We start from the raw sequence: 27,786 nt of genomic DNA, 5'->3' as shown, positions 1-27,786 counted from the left end.
CAATCAATCGGGAAACAAGTTCTGATAACATTCGAGTGTATTTTGAGTAGTGGAAACATATTAAAGATTTCTGATAAATATATTGAAAGAATAGATAAACAGAATTTTGTTTAGCCTTGAGGAGATTGAAAAAAAGTCTAAATCCCAAGAGTACCATTACTGAAAAAGCATTAACTAGGCGCAACTCTCCCCCAAAATTCCCCCAACAGTGTCAAGATTTCTAAACATCACTCATACAGGTATTCCATACCTTCTGCGGAGAATCCAACCCAAGTCAAGTAAGATTTCTTTGTAAGAGAAAGAGGCTCTCCATGCAAAATTTGTTTTTTCTTTTTTCCTAGCTCCATCAGCTGTACTCCGAGGCATTGGTCCCCCTCAAACCCAGTACCTAGGAAGAAGTGGTTCAATGACTATGTTAGAATAGAATAGTCTTGTCTCTTGGCTAAATTTAAGTTTTGAATCAAAAACTAATTCTAAAGCAGGGTTACCCATGAATACCACTGTCAGACAAGCAACTATTTGTCATTTTGGACATACAAAGCATGCATAACAACTACTTCCTTAATTTCCTAGAGTAATTCATTCTGGCATACCTGAAACCCAAGTTTAATCTATTAATGTGGCTGTTAAAAACTTCTCCTCTTCCCCATAGGTTAATCTAGACATCCCAATATAAAATGTAGGCTTTGCTGTCAGATGTCAAAGATCCGTGGGTTGTGACAGTAAAAGCATCATCAAGAAGAGAAGAATAAAATACTTCTGGTGATTACGTACAAATTAGCCAGTGTTTTAAGCCAGTAAGACAAGGATCGAAAACATAACCCCAGCTGAAAAAAGACAGAAGGGAGAAAACTACCTCTGTGATAAATAATCATCAACTGCTCTCCGTGTCCTGCCATAGACACCACTGGACCCGGGAGACTGAAGATCTCTTTCTGAACGCCTCCCACTGTAAACACACGCACTAGCAAGGCACTAGTGGCACAAGCAGCCCATCCTTGACCTAGACAGACAGCCTCAATGTCTTCATCCTTTGGCATATCTACTGTCCACTCCTTGTTTGCATCCCATGAGCTAAAATGAATGCAGTGGAGCTTGCTAAAGCAGAGACAAAGAACAACAGTCAAGTATCTCAACATGAAGAAAATGGCAATGTCTGAATATTATGTTATATTATGCTTTTGTCAGAGACCTGGAATCTGTGATGGTCATAGAAAGGAACTACAAATTACAAGTGGTCATTTGCAAAGGTGTTACTCTTAGTATTCAAGAACTGAAGAGCCAGCTCGACCTCCAGCACTGTAGATTTAGAGCCTCTAAAGCCTGAAGCAGAGACAGTTTAGAGGTCTGAGGGGATATTTTTCAGATGGAAACAGGTAAGTGTCCCCCTTAATTAACAAGAACTGCTCGGTACCCTGCAACATCAGCCCCCATTACAAGTCTGTCACATTATGCTATCTTTCAAAGGGGGGAAAAAAAATTAGGAACATCAGTTCTGCCATCTTAATAATTGAAAAATGCCCGTCACCAATTCACAGACATCACGGCTTTTGATAGATTACCCACTTCCATTGAGAAAAAAAAAAATTGACATTTTCAGAGTCAGACAACCAATATGTACAAATAATACTTTTAAAGGTAAAGGGTGTTTTCCAACTTATCACAAAGCTGTATGTGTGAAAATAAGAAAATTCTTTCTTCAAGAGATTTCCACAGCAACCGACAATAAAATATTGTTGCTATCGTTCTTAAATGCAAGAACAGAGTATACCTGGCCCAGCTGCTTAAAGCTTTCTATGGTTTTCATAAACTTGTGTTCTTCACACTTACAACTTTTTGGGTATCTCCAAACATGTCCCCTTAGCAACAGTGTGAAACGAAATAGCATAGCCCTTATGATTTATCTTTGATCTGAACAGACTGAAAAACTACTGCTCATGTTTACAATTTCCTTTGAGCTAGCAATGCATGAAGTTTCCAGTACGTACACATATTTGAAAAAAGGATTTAAAAAAAATCATGAGGAAACAAAATGCATCTTTCAATATTCTCGAAGTCTTCAAGCAGGTGGGTGTGAAAATCCTCCTCAGAAGTGGTCCCATAAATAAAAAGCACGATTGAAAGCCAGAAATTTCAAAAAGTAAGAGAAGCTGAAATTAAAAGCTGAAATATTTGAAACAAGCTAATTTCATACTACGAGTTTTGCAGAGCAAGGCCATGACTTACCTTGCAAGTTCCTCTGTACTCTCACAGGCTAGTAAAATAGCTTCAGTAGAGAGGTCAGCCATCGTGTGATTCAGAGAGTTTGGCAGGTGCGTCGCATGATGTACAGAGGTATCATGAAATTCTACATCTATAGCATTGTCTTGCTCATCGTTGTAACAACGAATGATACCAACGGAATTCCATACCTATTTAAAAAGAACACCCCCAAAAAACCCCCAGCAAATCAAGCATACTGCCCTACACAAGCATACAGCCTGCTATAACTTTCTCATCTGAAACAACAGTAGGTGGGAGGCTGGAGGAAGAACGAAGACTTGTGTAGTCAGGACTTGTAGTCGCTAAAAGAGCTGAATGAGGCAGAAACTAGTTTCATCCTCAGCGCTCAGCCATCTTTCTCCTTACAAAATTAAGCACAAAGAACTTGTGGTTAGAAAGAAATAGTGGATGATTCACAAACAAGTCCTAACAGCACAAAAATATCCACAAGTTCTTGCTAAAAAAGAATTTTAAAAAAGATTTGCTAGAATTCAATAGCACAGGTACAGACTGTATAGCTTGCTTTTGTCTTAAGCCAAGTATTTATTTCTGTATCAAAAGCAACCAAAATATAAAGCATAACATTATGCGGTCTTCACATTAACACAAAACTACTTTCCTCCATTTAGCTTCATGCTGTGAATTATTAAAAAAGTAAAAAAATCTCAAAAAATATTAGATTAAGACACAGCAAGAACTGGACAATATTAACAAAGCAACTAGATCTACGTAACCACAGAGCAGTGAGACTTACCATGAAACGATGCATGAGATGTGCAGGAGTGGAGCCAGACTGGAACGGCTTTTGCTTGGGGGTTGGCTTTGGTCCATCATAGAAAGGCTGTTGTGTAGAGGATGGTGGCAAAGCTGGAAAGCCACTAGTCTGATCATCATCATCATCATCTTCCCTTTCACGTAGACTGGAATTAGCTTTTATCATCCCAATATCTAGACGTTTAAAAAAAAATTACATCTTACACATATTATTATGACAGAATATAGGTAAAAAAAAATTTAACCAGTCAGGATTTCTCTGGAAAAATGAGGCAGAATATATCTGAGTAGAGGATGGTAAGAGATCGTCCCAATAACAGCACTAAAGAAGCTCTGGAAAATTAGTTCATTCTGTACCTACTGAGTTATCATCGTCATCAATCATTGCCATTCTCAGATGGCCTGAGGTTGGCACAAGGTCATCATCACCACCATCATCATCATTAGCTCCAGCCTTTGGAGAAGACTGTGGCTCAATCATCTCTCCCTTTAAATAGTCGTCGTCATCTCCATCAAAGAGATCGTCGTAGTCTTTCGTCATTGTACTGGCAACCTAAAACCGGGTTAACAATAATCATAAATCTTCTTTTGGACATGGAATTCAAAGAATGAATTAACAACACAAGAGGGAACTTTCAACACACAATAGAGAACGTTCAATATCCTTCGGTAACCTAAATAATCTTGTTAATTTAAGAAATAATCACCTTGTCATTTGGCTTCTTTCCATCACCGATATTTTCCAACAAGCCCAGATTTCCTTCAGTATCTGTATAAGCGATTTGCCTATATTTGGGGTGCCATGCCAGTCCACAAATCGAATAATTTTTCTCATGCTTCATCCTAAAAAGAACATACAAATAATGGATTTTTAAGTAAGCTTCTCAGGGCAGAAACATCCATAAGAGTTACTGTAAAAAGCGATAATATTTACTAGTATTAGAAAGTGATGTTACAGTGATGTGACACATAGCAAAATAACTGATAGATCACCTTTAGAATAAACAGCTACTATAAAAAAAGCGCCATCCATTCATCCCTTTCTATGGAGAAATTCATTTAAGCTTTAAAAATGAAACAGAATCATATCCTTAAAACGACAGCTTCCTGATACGTGTAGAAAAGACAAAGTAATTCCCCTGCAGTCATACATTCCAGAACCATCCAGTTATAAAAAGAACATTCAGTTGTTTCTCTTGTACCAAGCTGATGAGTTAATTCTCTATCTCTTCCACCCTTTATTCTCACAAAAAAACCCTCCCATTAATTATTTACATAATCTGTCTTTAATTCTTAACATAGGCGTTACAGTAACAATCACTTTTCTTACCCAAAATATTCAGACAGATAAATCATCCCTTCTCTTCTTCTTCACCTCACTTAATCACACCTTTTTCTTTTCTTCTTTTCTTTTTTTTTTTCTCCTTTTTTTTTTTTTTTTGAAAGAGAGGGGCTTTAACTAACCAAGATAAAGTGCAATTTGTCAGTTTGTCTTTTTTGCCTGCAGGTGAGGATGGCTGATGTATCTGTATTTCCCTCTCCCTTTAGAAAATACACCTTACTGCCAATGATCTTGGCGTTTGGGATGTGAGGAAAATTTATTTCCATCAAAACTATCCTTTTAATACTTTTTAATCTAATAGTTGATTAAAGATATTTGCACACAGAAAACTAGACTATGGAATTTGAACAAAATCCACATTCATGTCCCTTCCTTATTGTATTTCTAAGAATGTAATATTTCCAGATCCTTCTAGTTATGCAGAAAGGAAAACAATATATCAATCACATGAATCAGAATATACTTCTGTGCATACTGGATATGGTGGGGGAAGGCAAAACAATGCCACATTTCTACCTACCACCAAGAGCTATACTCTTGTGGCAGCTGCTTCCTTGTAGAACATGGAAATGATATGGCAGCCCTTGAATTCCCTTCAGCATATGAACTGCAGTATTAGTGCACCTCACCCAGGTTGCACAAGAGAAGAGCCCTCTTGCTCAGATCACTGAGCGGTGGCCCTGCTGCTCAGCATCACCCAGATCTCACAGTTCTTCCAACCTGTGTGCTTTGGCTCCCTATCCGTGGATATACTCCCAGCCCCACCACCCGCTGGGAGACATTCTGTGAGGCAGGTAAATGGCATTCTTCAAGCTGAGCCTTTGTACGCTGTCTCCTTGGGGTGCTTGTTTTCAGTGGGATATTAGCAGAAAACTTACAGATTTGCCCTGTAAATCTTACTAATGCTTTTCAAGAGGCAGAGTTTACATTTGCACAAACAAGTTTTACGGAAAAGATAACAAAATTCTATTTCAAGAAGAAACATGACTTATGGGTTTACGGAACAATGCTGAATACCTCTCTATGCACTCCTGAGTTTCCACATTCCACACCACTACACCACCATCCACACTTCCAGCTGCCAGATACTGCCCACAAGGAGACCAGGCCACAACATTCAAGGGCTAAAGGAAAAATAAAAAACAGAAAACAAAAATATTACCAATGCCCCACAGAATTCATATTCTGGAGCTTAAGAGAGACAGGTGTTCTGGAATTAAAAAAATAACGATTATCTTTAGTACAGGAGGCTGGATGGGATTTGCTAGAGCTGGCTTTAGGCAGTTCCCTGAAAGAACTGTTCTTTAGAGATAGCACACTTTTTTTTTTTGAGAATATCCATCTTCTGTCATTAAACACTATCATGAAGTCGAACAAACCTGATTCTAGACATGTAGACAGAAGCACAGCGTATTTTGCAAACTCAGCACTAAACATAGCTTTATTTGTTTTGAACTTAATACAAACTCATAAATTAAATTCCAAGACACTGTGTTCTGTACCTTAATAACACTAGGAAAGCAGTGCTCTTTAGCCCAAAGGTTTCCGAGTATATAATGAGGTCAAAAGAAGGAAGATGGCACAGTTAGGGTACTATTTAGCTAAATTTCAGCTTAACAAAATCTAAAGTGAACAACTGATATCTCTGTTCTGTACAGAAATAATACTCTTGCCATTTTCCCTAAAAAGCTATGTATTTAGAGCGATTTGTGAAAACAGATGTTCTTCAGCTGCAGTTGGTGACTCACCAGTAGACACTAGAGATGTAATGGGTTACTATAAATGAAAGAGATGAACCAGAGCCACATAAAGACATGTTTGACACTCATCAAGTATCTCTTGCGTTGTTTTCCAACATAAACTAACAGGATCAGAAATTAAACAGAAAACGTGAGTAATCATCACCAGGGTGGTGGGTGGGGGGAGTGGGGGAAGGGAAGGGAGATACTGTCCAGAAGATAATTTCTAGCAGAACAACATTTAAATTATGGAAGGTTTAGCAAGCACCTGATTTATGTACCTACCTGTGTGATGAATGTATCGGATAGATTGAATTGACTATCCCAAGTCTCTCTCCTGTAGAGTTTAACAACTTTATCTACAGGAATTGCCAGCAACTGTTCAAAGGAAACAAGAATCCGACAATTTAGAACATGTTACCTTTCCAAGAGAACATTCAAATAGCATAGCTCCTTCATTCAGAAGTATTACAGTTGTGACTGCCTCAGTATTTAAGGGTCCTCTAGCATCCTAGCAATGCCAACTGAGAAAGTAAAGAAAGCTGAAGTAACTTAAATTACAAGGCTCTTTAATGTTTTCCACATGCAACATAGGAAAGCATGCCTGGTTTTATTTTAATTTTCGTTTCTTTCTGGCAGAAAGCTGAGGATAATGACAGCTGCACCATAAGGTTAGAAGTTCTTATTTATGAAACAACTAACACACACACACACATATAAATAGTTCTCAATGCTCTGAGCACAAGGCTTATGTTTTCATTTTCCCTCCCTAAACCTCTTTTGATCAGGTTACAAATTCCTAATAAATCTTATTTGAATAGCCAGTTCCTGAAAAAGCTCATTTCATCTTGCACAAAACTACATAAATGTTACTGCCTGTTTATTTTTTTTTTTTAGTATTTGGGGTTTTAATGACTTCTAACAATTTGCTTTGTAAGAGAAGCAAGACAACCACTTACATTTCACCTGTGCGTGTGTGAAGAATCAGCCTAAAAATTAAAAGTATTTGGTTTGATGCAATATGGATATTGAAACAATTTGTACTGCAGGTGACATTCTCTCTTCCACAGAAATGTCATGTATAATGCTATTATAGCAGCCAGGTATTTTGAAGAGTGGACACGGGTAGGCAGACACATAGGCTAAGTTGGGGAAACAAGATTATTCAGGTAAGAAATGTGTGAAAACACTGGAAAATACTCTTTAGATCCAGTATACTGGAATGTCAATAAAGGGCAAATATGGCTTCTGTTCTTGCCTGTGATAATAGTGTGGCAGAACCTAAAACAATTTTTCCAACTGGCCAGCTTTCGCTCAGTTCCCTGTCCTTTACTTCAACTATGGCAGGCCATGCCTTATTTCTTACAGGTCACGTTTACCTGCTCCTTCCTCCTCTCGCCCTTCCTGCACCTTATAATGCAGAGGTGTTCTAGGTTATGTGCTACAGAGACATCTAAACAGCTGTGCTAACTCCCCAACCCATTTCAACTGGTGACCCATCCACTGGACCCATAGCATGTATCGGCATCACCTTTAGTCACAACAAAATCAACTTCGCACTTCAGGTCACAACTTACTAAGGAAATATTTACAGTGCAAGACTACTGATAGGGCAAAATTTACTTAAAGTAGAGAAAGACTGAACTCCTTTGATGTTCCATTGTGAACAATCTGAGTATTTCTCTCGTGTAAAATATTCCTTCCTATTAAGCGCAACATGACCGTTCAACGCTGTTTTGGGCTGACAGCTGGACTACTGCCAAACGCAGTCTGGAGCTTAAACAAGTAACCATTTCCAGGCTGTTTTTTTTTTCCCTCCTAAAAGCAAACTTCACCCCAAATATTTTCCTTAGTCCCAGGAGATGCAAACTGGGCTTGCCCAGACTGAATTCTACTGTTGGACACCCAAAGAGAAAAGGATTAAGATGTGGCTAAAACAATGTCTCTTACCTTCCCGCTGCCAGGTTGCCAGCCAAGCCTGCATATTGATTTAGCATTTATCACATCATTACATTTCTGCAGCAGTGGCCAGCTTGTTGTGCATGTCTGAAAACAAAATATGAAAAAAATGAGTTTTCCTAGCTCTGTGAAAATCTACTGTACAGTACAAATTCTTAAAGGAAAAGTGTGGGGGGAAAAAACTAAAAGGAAAAAGATTTTTTAGAACGGAAATAATCTCTTTCATTCAAATACAATGGTACGTACTGCCTTAAAAAAAAATAACTAACTAAAAAAAAACCTTGCCAATACAGATCTGAAACATTTTAATGACAATACAACTACTTGTAACAGAAAGAAGATCACAGAACAAGCGGTTTTAATCAAGTACAGAACAAATGAGCTCACATATTTTTAGGTTATAGAGAAATCTGGCCAAAACGCATTTGTCAAACGCAGAGCAACTGCAGCAAGGTGACACACACCAGCTGAATCTCACCACAGCAGTATAAAGAATGAATGGCTATATTCTCAAACTACGGCAGAGATACATACATCATACTGCTACAGTCCTAGGGCACTGTTAGTGTAATTGCCCCGGACGGCACCCACTGTCAGTCTGGAACACAAGATTTCACATTAGAAGCGTGCTTTTGTTTTTAAAAAGTAGCAATCCACAAGTGTGGGGATACATTTTCAACTGCACTTACAGGAATAATTCCACACGGATTCTTATTCCAGTCAATGGCATTTAGCAAAAAGAATCCCACTCACATATGCAGAATTGCCTTATTAAAACATTCACTTGAAACCCTCTTTTCAAGTTCCTTAGGGTTCAAAGAGCAGAGACTAAACCTGATTCTCACTCTCAATCTGCTTTCATACAGGCCCTGGACTATCTCAGCTAAATATTGCTGAGCTGAGCCTAAAGAATGTATTTGTAATAAAGTATGTTCTTCAAACTCTGATTTATGTCTTTCTTCGGAGAAGTTGTTGTGAACAAACAAGAAAGTGGAATAGCAAGCCCCTTGTCAATAGCCTTAAACTCACTCAAATCTAAAAGGTTGAGATGCACCGAGCTGAACCTCAAGACCTCAGAAAATGAAGTGTGTGTGCCATAGGCAGAGAGCAGGAGACACCAAAGCAACATTGTGCCCAAAGTCCCCTATCAAAGAAAAATATTATCATCATGGCCATCATCTCAGTGATCCTGGCATGTGAAATCCATATCTCTTCCTAATCTCAGGTCAAAGTAATCGTGTTCCTAATGAGACTAACCAACCAGATCACTTATTAAAAAACGATACTGTGTACCTTCTCAGAGCATTATTCCACCTTCGCCAGTCAGTCTACAATCCTGAAAACTATTCATAATTTCATAGGAAGCTTGGTAAATATAAATAAAACCAAAATATGCCTAGATAGTTGTTTATTAGAGTAAAAATCCTTCCTTAACCCTGAAAGCAATGAGCTGAAATTCTGAAATAAGAACTCTGATGTCAATCACTACCTTTTCACAGAAGCGTTATTTCTGAATGTGCCGAGGACAAAACACACAATGTTGGCCAATGAAGAAAGATGAATGGAAGAAATCGGGGATTCCACAGACAGGAAGAACAATCCATAGATACCCAGGCAACATTTCATCATCAGGCTTTGAAGTTTCTCTCAGAAGTGGATAAAAGTATTCTGTAAAGTGTAGTTAGATTTCTTCCCAAAAAGAAAACCTATTCCAGCAGGGTTATTTCAGTCCAGCTCTTCTCGCTGTCTGTGAAATCCCAGATTTCTTATGAAACACTTAACTTTGAACAGCAGGCCTTTTACCTGATCTGCGATTTTCCACACTCTGACAGAACCATCACAGCTCGACGATGCCTATGTAAGAGATTTTTGCAAACAAATTAAAGATGTAGAGAAATCAATGCTACAAAATCAAAAAAATCCCTATAACCAATGCTACACATATAGATATACACACAGGCAGTTTTGAAAAGAAAGTCTCCTTATTTAAACCATTTTAAGACTTAAAACTTTCTAATACTGTCAACTGGACAATTGCACTCAGATCCAAGCTACTGTAATTACACACCCTCACACTTCAAGTAAGCTGCTTATTCACAAAAGAGGCTTGAAATTAATATTGAATTTCTTTAGTGAGCCATCTTTTCCCCTCTAAAATCAGATCTGCATTAGATTCCAGAAGAACACCAGCAGTAATTGAGTAGTAAAGCACAGACTGAGTTCTCCTGGGAGGCAACAAGTTGTCACACATCCCATCATCAGTAAGGTTAGCTGCAATGGAGTAGTCTCACGTGCCCCATCACTGGTTTGTTTATTTTTTTAAAAAAAGTATATACTTCCTTTCCCAGGGAAAAGGATTTTCAAAGTAGAAAGGAAACAAGAAAGTGTTTTTACCAGGTAAACATCCCTGGGGTCAAAAGACAGGCTTAAAACAGGCGCATCGTGTCCTCGGAATGTTTTCTGCTTGCTGCTATCAGTCACCTCCACAACTTTGACCATAAAGTCACTGTAGATTACAACAGCACAGACATAGAAGTATTAACATTGGTATTAAAAATGACAAACTATGTGTTTATGGCAATAAAAAAAGTTGGGCACTAACTATCTTTTGGGGAAGTCACAGCTTTCAACACTATGATCTATGGGAAAATGAGAACCGTCAGGCTTCCTGCCATAGCAGCAAGGCCAGGCTATTTTTATCAGAAAATAATTTTTGTTCATGTCAAAGTTCATAAAACATGGTTGCTCTTTGAAGAGTATATTATGTAGACACAGACCGTATACCTGTTTAATAAAATATTCTATATGACCTAAGGAAAACGTCTGCTTAGATACCAGAGAGCTGACTTAACAAAAACTCTGTTGAATGGGACCAACATTCATGACTAATTATTTGGCCACGTGGCTGGTTTGTTTTTTTTTTTAAGATAGAGCAAGTAGTTTATTTTGTGATGTTTTAACAGGATTTTTTAAGACCATTTAATATACCAGACACATTAACAGAATTTTTACAGCTTTTATACAGCTTATTCCCTCCTCCAAAATTACAGACATCACTGCCGTTTAACTCAAGATATCAATGCCAGCTTCTAAGCTAAAGAACTCCTCTGACAATCTTTCAGTACCACTCTCAGGCTTCATTGCAACACCCTCAGAGAGAAATTTAATTTTAGGACCTAATTCTATAGGGTTACCCATAACTTTAACTATACTCAGAAACACAACCTCCGTTTTGTCAGCTATCTAAAGCTATCTTAACAGTCTTAAAAGGAAGTCTTTATATAAGCTCTGTTGCGAGACAACTAAAATTATGTTAGCACTCTTAAAACAATGCACGACAACTTTAAAGAAAAACAAAAAAAACAGGCAGTAGGATATTTTTTGCTTATTTAAGAAGCCACACAACTATTTTTCAAATAGTTCATGTGACCTTTGGCAACCAGTTGGATGTTAAAGTTACATATAAACTGAAGTTTGCAGACTTCACATAAAAAATGGAGAAATCTGGGACAACTAAAAGCAATTCTTAGCTGCATTCTCGTCATTTCATGGCTGTCATCTTCTCCGTCAGTATGTTACAGAAGACCTCATCGAGGGGTGGCCTCACAGTCTTATGACCTCTTTTTCCTCATGTGGGAGCCCGGGCCAGGCTGCAGAAGTACTGGATTTTTGTAAAAGTTTTAGCACCAGAAAGGAGTCTGCTGTCTGCCTAATCTCTCTAATCAAAGTCAGATCCCAGGGCAGAGCTGTTCCCTCAGAAACAAGCACTGGCAAAGGGCCCAAACTCATGATCCCTGGTCAGATTTAGAGATCAGTGTGGTTACTGCCCCCAGCTGTCCAGCCTCCCAGGTTTGGGGGAGCTGGTGTGGCTGCTCCACCACTGCCAGAGTTCACAGTCCGGCATATTCACCCAAATTGCTTTCCAGTTCAGTTCACACTTAGAGGAGCCAGGGAGCAGATTAAATGCTCTGTCATCTCTACTGTGGACGACAAATTCCAGTAGAGAGGCAAGCAGACAGCCCAGCTGTAGCTATAGCTGCCCAAAGAGTCCACCAAATCCAATTAAGAATCACCTAAACCTGAAATTAAATAAATATTGCCTGCTTGCTATTTTGCCACCTCTTTAAAGGACTAGCGTATATCATGTAAAAGCAAACATGCTGCCCTAAGAACTTAACTAAACTATGCATTTAATTTCTCTCAGGCAAGTCTTGCAACTCTCATCTGTTATCATTCAGCAGAATGGTGATGATACCTAAGCCAGAGAATGACTCAAAGCTCTTGCACAAATTAGAACCCCTCTAACTTTTGCATGTGCATATAAATCTGCAGCACCACGATCCTGAACAGTCAGGACTTTATCTTTAGCACAGAGTAACAAAATCCTGGATGCTGCAATGAGATCCATATGGGCCATATAAGACTTATGCTTACACGTTGTAAGACTGAAAGCTGAAAACACTCAAGGCTCCTAAAGAAAAGGAATTATTTCACAACAACAGAATTCCATTTAAAATTATTTGGTGGATCAAGTATCTCTCGGAGCATTGTTTCCTAAAGTCCTTTTCATTCCTTTCCTCCTCTCCACCCCCAGAAGGCATTTTGCAATACTTCAAAACCCTCGGAGGTATGTGGTTTAATGATCTCATTGGTAAAACTCAGCATGCAAGGAAGTTGCCAGATTTTGAACGATAACAATGCTTTTCCTCATCACGCACAGATTACCTAGATCCAGCAGCAATTTTGGTACCGTCACTATTAAAGACAACGTGGTTTGCGTTCATGGTGAAACGAGTAAGGATGCCATCTGGAGCTCCTTCAGGAAATGTATGTATCTGAACAGTATTGTTTGATACTGCTGTGATCAGTCTTCCATTCTAAACACAAAGTCATCATAAAAATTGTTAGTTAAAACACATTTATGCCCACAGAGCCCAAAAAAACGCTCTGATGTTCCCAATATTTGGGCAGATTAACTTCAGTATTTCGAAAAGAGGTCTGACAGTAAGAGTAGTAGGGAAAATATTGTTTAAATTTTTTCTCCCCAAAAATATACAGACAAGCACAGTAACTTTAATACCTTCTCACTTTAACCAAACTATTAAAAACTAGGAAAATTATTCTTACTTTCAGTCCTGGAGAAACACACTGCTAGATTTAATACTGAAACTCGAGTTGCTTCAGCAGACTTAAAATTAATTAGGCCAATTATTTGGCAATTTACTGCATAGTGCACCTTCCCAACTTGTATTTTTACTAAAATAATGAATACTCAAGGCCGCTAATTAATTTCAGAGAGAATTATCCAGTCTTCTTCTGGTAGATGGAAAATTCACTCTTTTTACACAGGCAAGAAAACTCTTAGAACAGGAAGAATCTTGTGTCTTATTTAGATTAATATGCTGCAGCATCAGGAGAGGGCACCCTCGGACCGAACTTTCTCAGTTAAATGCCACCAGGGAAAGATGAGAAGTTCATGAGCTATGGCTTAGTTCTTTTCAGAAAACAGAAGGCAGATGTTTACTAAAAATTAATCCAGATTAAAAGAAGCGCAAAACAAAAGAAATAATTATCCTACACTTGGAAAAGTACTCTCTCTTCTTCATGTGACAACGCTATTCCTCAGTAGTACATCGCAGTAAGTTTTTGAAATATATAAGTATAGAAATGCCTTATTTCCTTGAGGGTTTTTTTTGTTTGGGTTTGGCGGGTGTTGCTTTTTTTTTGAGTTGCCTAAAGCTAGAGTAAAAATCCTGAAGATAAACAAAGCAGCAGCCAGTACCATAATAGCCTAAGAGATGAGATTTATTACCTAGATTACATTGTCACCTCAGATCAGTTCCTCACAACATTTTCGTTAACAAATAATTTTTGAAATGATATGTCCTGAAGTCTCACAAAACATTCTTAATGTCACTATTTAAAAATAAAAAAAAATCCCTCAAACCTAAAAGCATTTTACAATAAACTTAAGAGCAGAGGATTTTCCCTACTGGTGTCAAAAATTAAAGCCAGGATTTTCCCTCCTCTATTCATTAATAGTTTTAGCCACTGATGTACTAAGAGAACTCACTCAAGTCACCTCACTTGGTTTGTGAAAAGATAAGTAATGTGATGAAAATCAACACTAAAATACCCTTAAAAATCAGTGATGAAAAGAGATTATACAGGTATTGAGGAACAGATACATACAGTATGTTAAAAAGGATATAAGAAAGAGGTTTCACTTGAGGCAGTAGTTCTGAATATAGTTTCAAAGGATTGTTTTTAAAATAGAATACATATATGTTACCTCTCATTTATTTCCTTTTTCATACTCCACCCCAAAATCACAAATAGTTGAAAAACAATTTTAAAATTTCCCTTTATCATTACAAAGAACTACTGTAAACTTCTGGAATTCCTCTCTTCTACAATTGGCACAAAGACAGCATTTTAGACCTTCTGCTGCCAATGTAATATACCAATAATTGCTCATAAAGGAAATACTGTGAGAATTCTCAAGGTAAGAGAACATGCAAAGCGAAAAGAATTCTTTTCTATTATACAAATTCATATAGGTAACTTATTTGCCTTGTTACGTACAACTAATGACTCCTGGAAGATATAGTAAAAGGAACTGCCTTGACATTAACACAAACTGAGCAGGTTATGTTTCAAATGCCAGTCAGCCAGCCTACAGAACTGCCTCTAGTCAGCATTCCCACCAATTCTTACAACTTAAGCAAGAATCCTGTTCTCTTCTGACTTTGGGGACGGTGGGTCAGAGGCACCTTTAGGCTAAACGACAATTTGAGAGCGAAACACTAAGCAATTATAAAAAAGTATTACCAAAGCATTACCAGATACTGTGAAAGTAACTGGACCTTAAAACTGGCCCACATAAAACAACCGCTTGGCTCTTTTTCCTAATACCTGATGATCACATCTTATGCTGGGAAACTTTTTGCAACTCACTTTGTGAGAAAACACTGAAACAGCCTAAAAAGTTCACTGCATGATTAGCTTAATCTGCTGGGTTTGCTTCTCAGAAAGGAGCTCAAAGTCAGAAATGAGTATAACGGAATGTGAAGGAAGAGGAGGAAAAAAAATATTACAGAAGTTTAGTATACGGAATAATTCCTCTACAATCTTGTATGGGGTAAAATGAATTGCCAGAAGCCCTCTTGATTTATAGAAAGTACTTAATTTAGTTAAAGTATTAAAAAGTCTACAGGCACATTTAATCAATTAAATTTCTGTGTATTTCAGAAAACTGTTTTCAACACTGCTTTAATATTTTCCTTTAGACATAAAGGTAGAATGTGTTCATATGCCCAAATTTAAATACCTGCTGCTTGTTAAACAGCATTCCATTTATTTTTTCCATACATTGATCTGAAGACAAAGATGTACGTATTCAACATACGTCAAAGATTACATACTTAACATACATCAGACTGAAATGCGCTACATACAGTAATATTCTTGCCTGTTTCTGTGTATTACCCCAGTATATGTTTAATGTTCCTCACACAAGCATCATCCCTGAGCTTGAAAATCCAGCATCTGCACAGTCATTTACCAACACCAGCATGACACAACTCAGAGGAGTCCTGTTAACGACAATACCTTCAGAGCGCACGAATAGGCCTTTTCTCCCACATTAATGGACTTCGGATCATCATCGTCCAGGTTTTCCCAAATCCTAACATCTCCATCACTGCCACAAGTTACAATGCAGCTGTGGAAAGACACAGGACTTGTTAACATTCAGGAATGGAAAGGACAGCCACTGTGACTTTCAATCCCAACACGAAAATGTAACTAAAGTATTAGGGGTTTTTTAGCTTGAAACACAATATATACTACGCGATACAGCGAACACCTATGTTTATTATGTAACCGGGGACCGGGGTGGAGGGGGGGGGAAGTCACGTCTGGCCACATAATGCAGCACCCTGAGTCTCTGATAACTACATAGGCCTGGCACTCATCTGGACAGACCTGTAGATATTATCAGTCAATCCATTTTTTCCAGGACATAGAGCAAATTTTTCAAAGGGCTTGATTAGCACTGAATTCTCTAAGAACTGGGCATTTAATTGCCTCTTAAGACTTTGAAAACTTACCTTACAGCTGACTACAAAGTTGAGGGCAAAACTAAGAGCGCTAATGCATACTTGACTGAAGTTTAACAAGCTTAAAATGTTCCAGGCCTACAGAACCCTTAAGAAATAGTTAATATGGAATTAAAAGTTTGCTGGAGCTAACTTACACTATTTTAATGCAGTAAACAATAACCTGAAGTCACAGAGCAAATATACAGAAGTTTGCATGAGATTTTTAATTAAAGACATCACGAATCTATAATCAAGCCTTGCATTCTTTTTTCCTAAAGTTATTTGCAGTCCCAAAAAATTCTAATTAAAGAGCAAAAAGTTACAAAGCCAGTGGTGAAGCTGTGATGTTGCTCTTCTTAGTTCTGTAAGGTCTGTATTTTGACAGCAACACAACACTGTGTTGACACTGAATATATCGATGCTGGGGAGTCCAGCAGTAGTGGAGCAGTGGTATTTGGCAGGATGTCTGCATCCTTTTCTAAACGTTTGCATTGTAATGGCAAACAAAGCTTTTTGTGGTTTCCAGGGATTGTTATTAGACTAACCCTTAAGAGCAGTCTTTGTACCAAGCCTAATGGGCTAAAGAAAGGAATAAGAGAATCCAGACTTAAACCAAACTCAGAATATAAGTCTTACCCCTTGAGTTCATTTTGAGAGGGCTTGTTTTCTGGTTTATCATTTACTTTCAACCAATAAAGAGGTAACGGCAAGTATTGAGTTTATACATTCAAGAACTAGAGCAAGAATACCAAGAAAAGATAGCAAGCCCAATATTGGATTTCTTCAACTGTATTTTTCATTTCTTAGTATATATGTGAACATATTTACTCCCACATTACAGTGATTTCTGCTAGATTATATGAAGCCACTCTTACAAAAAATGCATATAGAGCTTTTATAGACACACGTACGTCTATGTATATATCTATATACATACATCTATATACACATATATGGGCATTATACGCATATATATACACATATATACGGGCATTGTACACATAAGTACACACATATACGGGCATTAGGAACGGGACAGGAATCGGGCAGTTACCTCCCGGTGTCATCGAAGCAGACCTCCGTGTGGCCCTCGGTGTGGCCGTACCGCATCGGCTTTCGTGCGGATGGCATCTTCGCTCTCACCTGTTGATTTAGGGAGGACAAAAGGGAGGAAAAATACATTTCAAAATGTAAAAGCTTCGGAAAGAGCCTCAGGCGGGAGGGCAAGGTCCGGGCTGCTGTGCCACCCACCCACCGACCCGCGGGGATGTCGGGTGGTAGATGATGTCGGACGCGGGGCCATGTTAGATGTCAGGCCCGGCCCAGCCAGGCCAGGCCGCCCGCCGGGCCCTGCGAGGCTCCCCCCGCTCCCCGTCAGGGCTGCCCCCGCCCCGGGAAGGGTCCCGCGCCACTGGGCCGAGGGGGAGGCCGGGGCCGCGGCGCCTTGCCTTGCCTTGCCTTGCCTTGCCGCCCGCTCACCGTACCGGCCCCGCCGCCCGCTTCGAGCCTTCCCGCGCTCGGCGCCGCCTCGCCCGGCCCCGCCGCCCGGCCCGCCCCGAGGGGCCGGGCCTGCCCCCTCGGAGCCCCGGGGCGGGGCTGCGCGCAGGCGGGGCCGGGGCCGGGGCTGGGACCGGGGCTGGGGCCGGCCCCGGCCGGGAGAGGGGGGATGGCGGCGGCAGGCGCGGCAGGGGCAGCCTCACAGCGACTCCGCTCCGGCGGGTGAGAGGAGTCGGGGCCGCCACCGCCTCGCCCCGGCGGCCTTCCTCCTCCCGCCGTCACCCCCGCGCCTCGCCCGCCGCCCGTCAGGCCGCCCTGCCCGGCTGAGGGAGCGACTTGGGCGGCGAGCGGCTTCCCCGGGGAGGGAGGGCAGCGCCATCGGCGGCTCCCTCCGGAGGGTCGTAAGTCAGGGCCGGGAGGCGGAGGGTGAGGGGGGGCTGAGGCGGGCCGGAGGAGGGTGAGGAGGGCAGAGGAAGGCTGAGGCGGGCCGGAGGAGGGTGAGGAGGGCTGAGGCGGTGTCAGGGGCGCAGACACCGGCTCTCAGCGGGGTGGGCTCGCTCCTCGGCGGGCCTTCACTTTTCCTGTGAAAACCTGTGTGTGGCTGCACGCCCGATGCCTGTATAGAGCGCATATACATTTACTGTATATCCTTGTGTGTATTTACTGAATGGCAGTCCCTCCAGAGGCATAGGGAGGGCAAGGAAAGCCCAAATGAGGGGCGCTCCCCGCTTAGGCAGAACCCCCGTGACAGCAAAGTGTTGCAGAGAGGCTGGGGAGTGCTGTCACCCGGGTAAAGGCTGCAGGATCGAACCCTCTCGGAGCTTGTTACGGCAATTACGGAATTACTCAGTAATTACAGCCATCCCGATGCGTGTGGTAGATACAGTTGACAGCGGTTGTAGTTAGGCAGGTAGCGATTGCGCTGCAAAAATCATTAAGCTTTTGTGTGGAGAAAAATAGGAAGAAAGCTTTGCGGTTTATTTCTTGAAGAAATAAAAAACTTGAGAGGTTGACATAGCTGAAATAAGGAGAAAAAAATCAGAGTAATCTTTTTGCCCTTTATGTAGCTTTAATGATCTGGCTTGTTTTTTTCCTGCTTCTAAGAAAAATTGTTTCCAGGCAAAACCCTTTTATCTTCAGTTTTGCTGTGCAGCGGAGTTATCGGTGGTTGGGGTGAGCCGAGTGACGTATTTATATTGGAAATGTGGTCGGGCTCTCTGTGGCGGTCGCATTGTTGGTACTTTCATGAATGAGTAAGTGACAGGATTACAAAGCAGGCATGCTTCTTTTTTTTTTTTTTTTTAAATATATATATGCCCAGATTTCATTATTAAACCTCGTGGAAGCTGTGTGGAAACATGTTTTCCATGGGTGTATCCTGACATATTTCAGTAAATCGTGATTTCTGGTAAGGATAACGTGTTCTAGCAAAATGTTTCAAGCTGAACTGCTTATCAGATGAGTGGGAAGACCAAGCTATTCTTACAGCAGCCTTACTGCAAGCTGCTGCCAGGGACGGAAACAAATGCATGTAGACTGTATTTATTTTTCTTTATTATTTTAATTTGCAGAAACTCTCATATAAACTGCACCTAAAATATCTTAACATATAAAAGCAGTTTTGAAGTTCAGTTCTGTGTAACAACTAAATTAATTGTCTGGAGGGATGACTCTTTGAACGGCATGGGAAAACTGGGGGGATGTTTTTTGGGGGGACAGGGGGGTCACTCAGCCAAGGGGCTGCAGGCCCGGTGGCTTTGAGACATCCCAAGTGGGCACAGCATCAAATGCAAGGCTATTCTTTAAACGTGGTTGGGAACTCAACCTGCTGCTGTCTTGATTAATAAGCGTAAGTGGCTGTGAGCAGAGCGGCAGGGCGGGAGCCGGGAATCACGCTGCTCTCCTCTTCGGTTTCTGGGTGGAGCACGAAGTATTGGTCATGGACCATAAAGCTCTTACTGATTTAGTGCTGCTGCGGTCTGCCAAGCGCTGCGTGCGTCTCTCCTTCAGCACATGGGCAGTTTTGTTAAAGCAGTAGATATGAGCTGCCCTCGCCTTTGGCACCTGCTCCCAGATCACTTCTGCCTCCTGGGTGTCGATAAAATAGCGCCGGTGTTGGAGCTCCTGCTAATAGTTTTGGGGTATAAAGACCCAAGATGAAACAAGGCTATTTCCAAGTAAGAAGTATTCTAGGTTGTCGCTGGTATCCTTAGACAGTCATTTTCTTTTGTGTGTGTGTGTGAGAGATTATTGCTTTAATTTGTTGGAAGGGCCTCTGGAGCCTAGCTTAGGTATTTTTGGACAGTATCATAAATCAAAATAAACATAGTCAAAACTGAAGAAAAATAAGTTAAGACAGAAGAATTGAGACTTAATGTTATCCTAGGTTGGGCTTTTTTCCAAAATAAGTCAATAACAGCTCAACTTCAGTGGAAGGTCAGGTTTTAAAATGCGGTCTTGCGGCCAAAATGTAATTGGGTGAAATTAATGGAAACAGCATGTGACTGGTGAGAAGTTTTTAAAATAACTTTTATGTAAGTTGAAAGAACAAAGAAGTACTCCAGTTTATCACGGCTTGCTCTTCTCTCTCAGGATTTTATCAGCTCTAGAAGAATATCAACTCCTATAACAATTCCAAAATTGATTTATTGTTCTTTGTGTGAGTCTCCTTTTCTTGTTTAACTAAAGCCATAAAACTGCAACGCTTTGGCTTTTGTGTGCTTGGACAGAAAACTTTCAAAGTACTTCCTTCGCTAGGAGGGTCGTGTGGTGTGAGAGCACCAAAGCAGTGGTGGGATCTCCGCGCTCGGAGGTTTTCAGAACGTGGCTGGGCAGTGCAGTGCCTCCCCTGAGCCCACACTGGCAGTGGTCCCGATTCAAGCGGGAGGGTGGGCTGGAGACCCCCCACCATCTGCTGCTTCGTGATACCGCAAGGGAAGCAGCTTGATGAGGAAGATTGGGAGGTACTGGGCTAGAGGCAAGGGTTCAATGGCTCAGGGCATAAAAAGCTAGTTAAAGTGATTCAGTATTTATTGAATAAATAAAAAAAAGGTCTGTCTACACTTACGGTTTTGATTCTCCTGTTGGAGTTACTGGGTATTTGTCGCTGATTTAATTAGACATATGGTGAGGCTGTAACTGTCTTATCATGGCTGTTGATTGCAGCCCACCTCTGGCTAGGAGGTAGTATTGTTATTGCCTCCAAATAGCTTCTAGATATTTATTGCTTTTAGTTTGGGCTTGAAGTCTTAGTGTTGAGGCATCAGCATTTGAAAAAAAAAAAAAAAAAAGGCATCTTGTGCAGCCCTATGCGCCCCCCCCACCTCAGCCTGGTGGGAGACGTGCCACTGAAGGGGGGAGCTGTGCACATTGTAAAAACAACAATAAAAACCACCCAGCTCTCTGCTTGTCCTCAGGGACTGTAAGCTGTGACAGTGTTGGATAACCTTGAACTACAAGCTGGATCCCATGGCCCGAAGTGAACTCTGCTTATGCCTGCACATTGCTTTATCTTTGCCATTTGCTTAGGCGGAAGAGTTTCAAGCATAAGGGTTTTGTCAAATCTGCCTGCTTCTGAGATGCCTAAGGTATCCCTGCATAGAAGAAGAAGGCTTTTGTAGGCAGGAGACTAATTATAGCTACAAAAAAGATCTCAGAACTGCTGCATGTAAGCTGCACAGGGCTGGACTCTTCCATTTAACCTTACCCTGTAGGGAAAAGTACACTCTGTGTTCCCTCTCTTTTATCCTTGCCCTCCTCTCCTGCTCTTTCAGTTGCACTCCAGCCATTAATGGATGTACGGGACATGGCATTTCCCTTGGACGCTTGCAGCACAAGGTGGACAGCCTTAAGTAGCAAAACAGCACTGAATGCTCCACTGCCCTTTATGCCTTTTTGTTCCCAACACCCAAATTATTTTTGGTCCCCATTTTATTGGTGGGGCTGCGAATCACAGATTTGGAAAGGTATGAAGGCATGAGCCCTTATTGTAATGCCACGTGGTGGGATTTGGGCACCTAAATACACTGTGGCTGGCACGTCTTTCAGAAGGCAGCTTGCCTGCAAGCATGGGGATGGCTGTAGCAGATTTGGAAACCGAGGTTTTGTCTCCCAAGTCTCAAGCTGACCCCAGAACTATCCTTTACTCTTCCTTCACACAGTCAAGTTCAAACCTGGCTTTAGCAGGATGACATCCCTTTTTTCTTCATTTATTCCACGCTCTTCACGGGTCTGGTGTTATGTCTGAGTAGCAATTACGGCTCTGACGTGGCAGAATTGGCGCCTCGGTTCCAGCAGCCTTCAAACCCCAGGGAAACAGCCTTCTGTGTTGCTGGCTAATGGTGCATGTCTTACAGCATCATGTGCTAGTTCTCCAGTTTAAGTTTCAGGGTTCAGGCACCACTAATGATTCGCAGTAGAAGACAGGTACAAAGTAGAAGGTGGCTTTACAGTTAAATGCAATGACAACCCAGAAATGACATAAAACACTGAGCTTATTTCAGTGGCAAGGCTGAAGTTAGGAGATAACGGGCCTTTTCAGCACGTCAGGGTTTTGTACGTTTTGCAGTTTTTAATTAAAAGCCCATATTCTGCCTATTCTTATTCCTTATATGGGCTGGATGTGCAGAATAAGATAATTGAAGGTTTCAAAAGCAATTACAAACTGTCATATCCTAATTTTTAAGTACTTGACTTTGCAACCTCAGTGATATCTCTCTGTCCAATTAAAAATCCCATATATAGAGAGTTAATGTATTTAACCACAGAATGAATCTAGAATAACTTTGTGTCTTCAGTTACTTCACATTAGCACCAGGGTAAATGGGATTGCTGTTTTCCCTCTTTTTTTAATTGTGGAGAAAATTCAGTGCTCCACTCTAGTTGTTTATAGATGAAAAATATCAATGTTACCAAAGCAATCAATGAATCTTGGTCTAAATAAAGGGGTTTCAGGCCTCAGGTAAAAATGGTGCCTTTCTCCTGCATCCTGCAGTGTTTTCACTGAAAAGTGGTTTGCAAAATCCTGAGAGAAGAAAAAGAAATTATTATTTTAATCTTTGATTTGTAATTGCTGGAAACGGACCCCGTTCTGTGATTCCACTTGGTGCCAGTGAGGTACTATTCACTGGCATCACTCTAATGCCAGTTTTTTTCAACGTATTTGCAATATTTAACCTATCTCACCCTCATTTCTACCTTTCTGCGTCTCCTCCCTCTCTTTTCCTTTCCCCCACAGCTCTCAGGTTTGTGGGTTGTAAATGAGGAATGCAATGTCAAAAATTCCTGGGTGAAAGTTCCATCTGGGATGCATTTGGCCCACAGATTGCATGTAAGCCTTTTGGCACGGCAGTCTTATTCTTTTACTGAAAGCAGAGGCTAGAACTCAGCCTGCACAGCCCCGGGGGACCACAGAGAGGTTGTGTCATGCTGGCTAATCCTGATGATGAGAATGGATTGAATGGAGAGAGGAAGTGCATGCCCTTTTCTTTTCCTGCTTAGTATTTACCATGTCAATTAGTTTAAAAAAAAAAAAAAAGAAACCAAAACCCAAAAACAACACACAAAAAAACCCCAGTGGAATAGAGGAGCTAGGAGCTGCACGTTGTTTTGGTGCAGAAGCATCGTGGTACGTGATGGGAAATATTTCTACATTCTGCTGTGCCTCGGGAGGGTATAGCGTCCATGACATATTGCTGGCTATGTACCTTGAAAAAATTCTGCTCTACTTTCAATGAAGTAATCAAAAGAGGATTTTTTTTTTTCCTTTTCAAAGCACAACATTCAAAAGGAAACCTCTTATCTATTTGAGAATTCAATGCACTTTTGGAAACAAAAGAGAATGAAATCAGCAACCGTAGGTCTCAGAGCAACACTGATTTTAATAATGTAAACTTTCTTCTCTAATGAGCAATAAGCAGTTCCATCTTTCATGGCCTTTTAAAATTGCTTTTAGTAAGGGACTGGATTTGTTTTAATCCTTTTCAGTATGTAAAGCCCCAGATATTTCAATCCCTTAGGGGCTCAGTATTTTCTAGCTCCGATTGAAAAGGCAGAGGAAAACAGCTTTCAGAAATTGACGGAATCTGTGACTGATATAATTTAATTTTTTTATTTTTTTTTATCCAGAAAGTGACCCCAAAGTGTCAGTTAAGAAAAAGATCTCTGGCATCCCACCCTGTGGATTAGTAGCAAACAGGCATATCATCTAGGTACAGTAGCTCTTTGTACTCTGACCTAGTTGCTTCTGTTTTGGCTTGTTTCTTCTCGAAAGGTTATTTGGAAGAGATGCAGAATTTGCTCAGTAAACAGCTACAGCAGTATCACCTGCCGCGTAAGTGCTTCCCTTTAAAATGGACCCTAGCACGACAGGGTTGCCAACACCTAAAACCCTCTGCTCTGCTGCGTAGTCAGAACGGACACTAAAAACACCTCAGATGGTTTATTCCAGAGGATGCTTTTCCCAAGGAAGGGTCAAGAGAGCCTTGTCTGGGAGTAGCCCAGTATTTGTGGAGTGTTCTAGTGAGTTCAGCTTGGTCATATTATTTTTACATGGTTAGCAATTTTAATTGTCGCTGTTGTCCTGTATGCACTGGTCTTGTGTTGCGTGCGTGCACACCTGTTAACTTAGCTGTGTTTTCTTTTTCCTTAGATAATCTCAGAAGGTGCCTCGTGGAAGCTTCCTTATGTAGAAAAACCCTACAAGAAGAAGAGAGTGTGCTTTCTGGCAACTTGTGAAGCAAACCTGTCAAAATGGCAGAAAATAAGGACAGTAATATTAAAAGCGCAGATGTGAGACCCAAAAGCAGCCGGAGCAGAAGTGTGGATAGAAAGGACGGTTATGTCTGGAGTGGAAAGAAGCTCTCCTGGTCTAAAAAGAGTGAGCACTGTTCTGATGCTGAAACAGCAAGTGCTGCGGGAAGATCGGGGGCTAATTTAAGGAGCCAAGAGAGGAAATACAGCTGCTCGTCTATTGAGCTGGATCTAGACCATTCGTGTGGTCACAGGTTTTTAGGCCGGTCTCTCAAACAGAAGCTGCAAGACGCTGTGGGTCAGTGCTTTCCCATAAAGAACTGTAGCAGTCGGCATGCCTCAGGACTGCCATCAAAAAGAAAAATTCATATCAGTGAGTTAATGCTAGATAAGTGTCCTTTCCCTCCACGCTCGGAGCTAGCTTTTCGGTGGCACTTGATCAAAAGACATACGGCCCCCATAAGTCCAAAAGCGGAAGACTGGATAATTGCTGATTTATCCCAGCGTGAGGAAAGGGAGGATCAGCTGCGAGACGACGAGATCGCCAACGGGGGAGCGGACTCTCCCTCCCAGTCCTGTGACTTTACCGACAGTGGTTCCTCTAGGGGTGATTCGAGGGCTGAGTTGGTTACAGGTAAGGCGGTACGGAGCAGTAAAGACGAGAGCGATATGGACTCTGACGATGAAGTTATAACACTGTGCACAAGTTCTAGAAAAAGAAACAAGCCCAAATGGGAAACGGATGATGAGCTGCTACAGATGGAAACGCCGCCAAAATACCATACGCAGATTGATTATGTCCACTGCCTAGTCCCAGATCTCCTCCAGATCAATAACAATCCCTGCTACTGGGGAGTCATGGATAAATATGCAGCTGAGGCGCTGCTAGAAGGAAAGCCAGAGGGAACCTTTTTGTTACGAGATTCTGCCCAAGAAGACTATTTGTTTTCTGTGAGCTTCAGGCGCTACAGTCGTTCCCTCCATGCGCGGATTGAGCAGTGGAATCACAACTTCAGCTTTGATGCCCACGACCCTTGCGTCTTCCACTCTCCTGACATAACGGGACTCCTAGAGCACTACAAAGATCCAAGTTCCTGTATGTTCTTTGAACCACTTTTATCCACTCCGCTAAACAGGACTTTTCCTTTTTCTCTTCAACATATATGTAGAACAGTCATTTGCAACTGCACAACTTACGATGGTATTGACGCGCTTCCCATTCCTCCATCGGTGAAGCTGTACCTGAAGGAATATCATTATAAGTCGAAAGTTAGAGTACTCAGGATTGATGTGCCAGAGCAGCAAAGCTAGAAAATATTTTTATGAAAAGATGAAATTGTCTCTAAACAGACAAATAGTATGTTCGGTCGTTCTTCCTTCTAGGGTTTGGGGTTTTTTTTAAATAGCAATTTTTTCTTTTTCTGCAGATTACTCACCACCCAAACTAGCCTCTGTCTAAGGCTTTTTTTATCCAAATGTACTTTGAGTCTTCCCAGCTCTCTTTTTTAGAAATGATATTCATTGTGGGTTTTTGGTACTGTTCCCAAACTAGAGTTTTTCAGATTTTCAGGTAGGCTTTCTGGTATTTCTATAGATGGATAGTCTTTAGATCTAAAACCAACCCTAAAAATCAGTTTTGAACTTGATCTGTCTTTTGTCTTTTATATTGTAATTTACATACATTGCCAACATGTTTCAAATAATGCACTGTTAACTAAAGATTCTCATCTGTATTTTCTGCATTTCTTTTAAAATGAGTGCTCTCACCTCTGTGTGTGTGTGTCCGTGTCCGCCCGTATCTAGTACAGTAAATTCATCAGTCTATTTCTAACATTACTATTCCTAGCAAAATGAAGTTTGAAAGAGGATATGGTCTTTCTATAAATACATCAGGGGACTAAACACCAGGGAGGGGAAAAACAATTCAAGTTAAGGACAACACTCCGTGCAGGAACAAATGTGTATAAACTGGGTGTGAAAAGATTTTGGTTGGAAAAGAGGAAGGCTCGTCATCATCAGAGCAGTGGGGTTCTGGAACAGCTTTTCATTTTGTATGATGGCAGTAGAAAGCAAGCTACTCATAAACTGGGGTTTGATCGGTGTCTGGGAGGGATAATGAGGTAGTTACGTAGGGTAGGTGGGGCTTGGACTTGGTAATTCTGTTTTTGTGTGACTATTTCATTATATGAAACACCCGGTTTTCACTGTAGGAGCTGCTGCTTCTGAAATGATAAAGCATGGGCTGGGAGGGTGGGAAGGAAGATATTTCCTTTAAAATCTGCATATTAAACTATCTGATCTTGCATGGTTGATCCTAGGGCGATAATGAATAACTTCTTTACTTTGTTTGTAGTTTTTTTAAAATAAGTATAGTTTAAAAAAGAAAAAAAAAGTCTGCAGATTTTTCTTGCAGTGTGAAGCATTTGGTCGAATGGCCTCCTGCCAAATTCCATGTACGGGAAAACCATGCATGGATAATGCTCCTAAAAGCATTACTTACATTACATGGGTAGGCAGATCTGCTGCTGAATTACTGGTGAAATCCCAGTGAGACTCAGCGGATCTGGGTTCAGGCAAGAAACTCAATTGCTTTCCAGGCTGGCCTCAGGGTGCAGCTCCAGGAGGCGCAGGGGGGACCTGCGGTTCTTTTTTCTTCGCGTGTATGTGCTTCATCTCCTCTCGCGAACCCGGGCCCAGACCTACTCCGTATGTGAGAGGTGGTGTAACTACAACAACCGCGCTGCTTCCTCTCCTTTGATTGCTGGGAGTGTTTGTATCCTCTTTAAATGCTTTTGAAACTGAGACCCCAAGCCTGCATGTTTACAAATGCATGTAATTTCACGCACGCAAAAGGCGTTATCAAAAATCAGCAGTTACTCGTGCGCGTGAGGTTATGTACGTGCGCAGGCTAGGAGCGGCAGAGCACGGTGCTGTAGAGTCTTGCTCCCAGATTATAGACTAAGCCATATTTCTGTCTGAATCTTTTCATTTCACCTTGTACGGAATTCTACGCATTTGTGGCCATCAAATCCGTCCTGCAAGCTGAGTGCTTGGGAGTTACCAAGGAAGCTTTGCCATGCAACTCCACGGGGGACCTGCTGCCCTGCCCCTGCTGCCTCCCACCCCAAGCAGAGAATACCCTTTCTACTAAACTGCTGCCACTGTGATGATGTAAACAGATTTCCAGGGACATCTGCTTCGAGACCAGCCCATTTGTTTTCACTGTGTTTTAAATAGGTTTTTGAACCAGAGTCTCCAGGGAGAAAATGCTAACGCATCAATCTATTGCATCGCACGTGGATGAATACGCTACAGGACAAACTCAGCTGCTGTAAATCACCGTGGCTTTATTGATATGCTT

At 41.1% G+C, this 27,786-nt stretch overlaps 2 protein-coding genes across 7 annotated transcripts in view; one reads left to right on the top strand and one right to left on the bottom strand.

Annotated features, from left to right (window-relative positions):
• Nucleotides 1-17,732, bottom strand: part of WDHD1 (WD repeat and HMG-box DNA binding protein 1) — a 29,619-nt gene extending 11,887 nt beyond the window's left edge. The window contains exons 1-15 of one of the 5 annotated variants that reach the window (XM_075104290.1): nucleotides 17,663-17,732; nucleotides 17,233-17,321; nucleotides 15,688-15,799; nucleotides 12,802-12,953; nucleotides 10,471-10,582; nucleotides 9,880-9,930; nucleotides 8,068-8,163; nucleotides 6,403-6,495; nucleotides 5,396-5,502; nucleotides 3,744-3,879; nucleotides 3,394-3,589; nucleotides 3,017-3,210; nucleotides 2,227-2,411; nucleotides 857-1,098; nucleotides 251-388 (exon numbers count right to left, since the gene is read on the bottom strand). In XM_075104290.1, the coding sequence (XP_074960391.1) occupies nucleotides 251-388; nucleotides 857-1,098; nucleotides 2,227-2,411; nucleotides 3,017-3,210; nucleotides 3,394-3,589; nucleotides 3,744-3,879; nucleotides 5,396-5,502; nucleotides 6,403-6,495; nucleotides 8,068-8,163; nucleotides 9,880-9,930; nucleotides 10,471-10,582; nucleotides 12,802-12,953; nucleotides 15,688-15,799; nucleotides 17,233-17,309 (1,891 nt within the window). In that variant the 5' untranslated portion in view covers nucleotides 17,310-17,321; nucleotides 17,663-17,732. Of the gene's footprint in view, nucleotides 1-250; nucleotides 389-856; nucleotides 1,099-2,226; nucleotides 2,412-3,016; nucleotides 3,211-3,393; nucleotides 3,590-3,743; nucleotides 3,880-5,395; nucleotides 5,503-6,402; nucleotides 6,496-8,067; nucleotides 8,164-9,879; nucleotides 9,931-10,470; nucleotides 10,583-12,801; nucleotides 12,954-15,687; nucleotides 15,800-17,232; nucleotides 17,322-17,429; nucleotides 17,449-17,621 lie in introns of those variants that run through there. The other 4 variants (XM_075104292.1, XM_075104295.1, XM_075104291.1 and 1 more) reach the window with 4 other exon arrangements.
• Nucleotides 17,733-17,782: 50 nt separating this feature from the next.
• Nucleotides 17,783-26,195, top strand: SOCS4 (suppressor of cytokine signaling 4). 2 transcript variants are annotated; one of them, XM_075104297.1, is made up of 3 exons: nucleotides 17,835-18,076; nucleotides 23,802-23,884; nucleotides 24,325-26,195. In XM_075104297.1, the coding sequence occupies exon 3, from the start codon at nucleotides 24,426-24,428 to the stop codon at nucleotides 25,734-25,736; it is 1,311 nt and encodes a 436-aa protein (XP_074960398.1). In that variant the 5' UTR covers nucleotides 17,835-18,076; nucleotides 23,802-23,884; nucleotides 24,325-24,425; the 3' UTR covers nucleotides 25,737-26,195. The 2 variants fall into 2 exon arrangements, with proteins under 2 accessions (XP_074960397.1, XP_074960398.1); XM_075104296.1 differs by lacking the exon at nucleotides 23,802-23,884 and having other exon boundaries at nucleotides 17,783-18,076.
• The last annotated feature ends 1,591 nt before the right edge of the window (nucleotides 26,196-27,786 follow it).

The sequence above is a fragment of the Phalacrocorax aristotelis genome, chromosome 9 (genome assembly GCF_949628215.1).
Source record: "Phalacrocorax aristotelis chromosome 9, bGulAri2.1, whole genome shotgun sequence".
Taxonomy (NCBI): domain Eukaryota; kingdom Metazoa; phylum Chordata; class Aves; order Suliformes; family Phalacrocoracidae; genus Phalacrocorax; species Phalacrocorax aristotelis.
Note: the sequence above shows the minus strand (reverse complement) of the source record. Positions and strands in the feature narration are given on the sequence as shown.

Excerpts from the sequence above, each read along its gene's own strand:
- SOCS4 (XM_075104296.1), top strand. The coding sequence starts at position 24,426 with ATGGCAGAAAATAAGGACAGTAATATTAAAAGCGCAGATGTGAGACCC.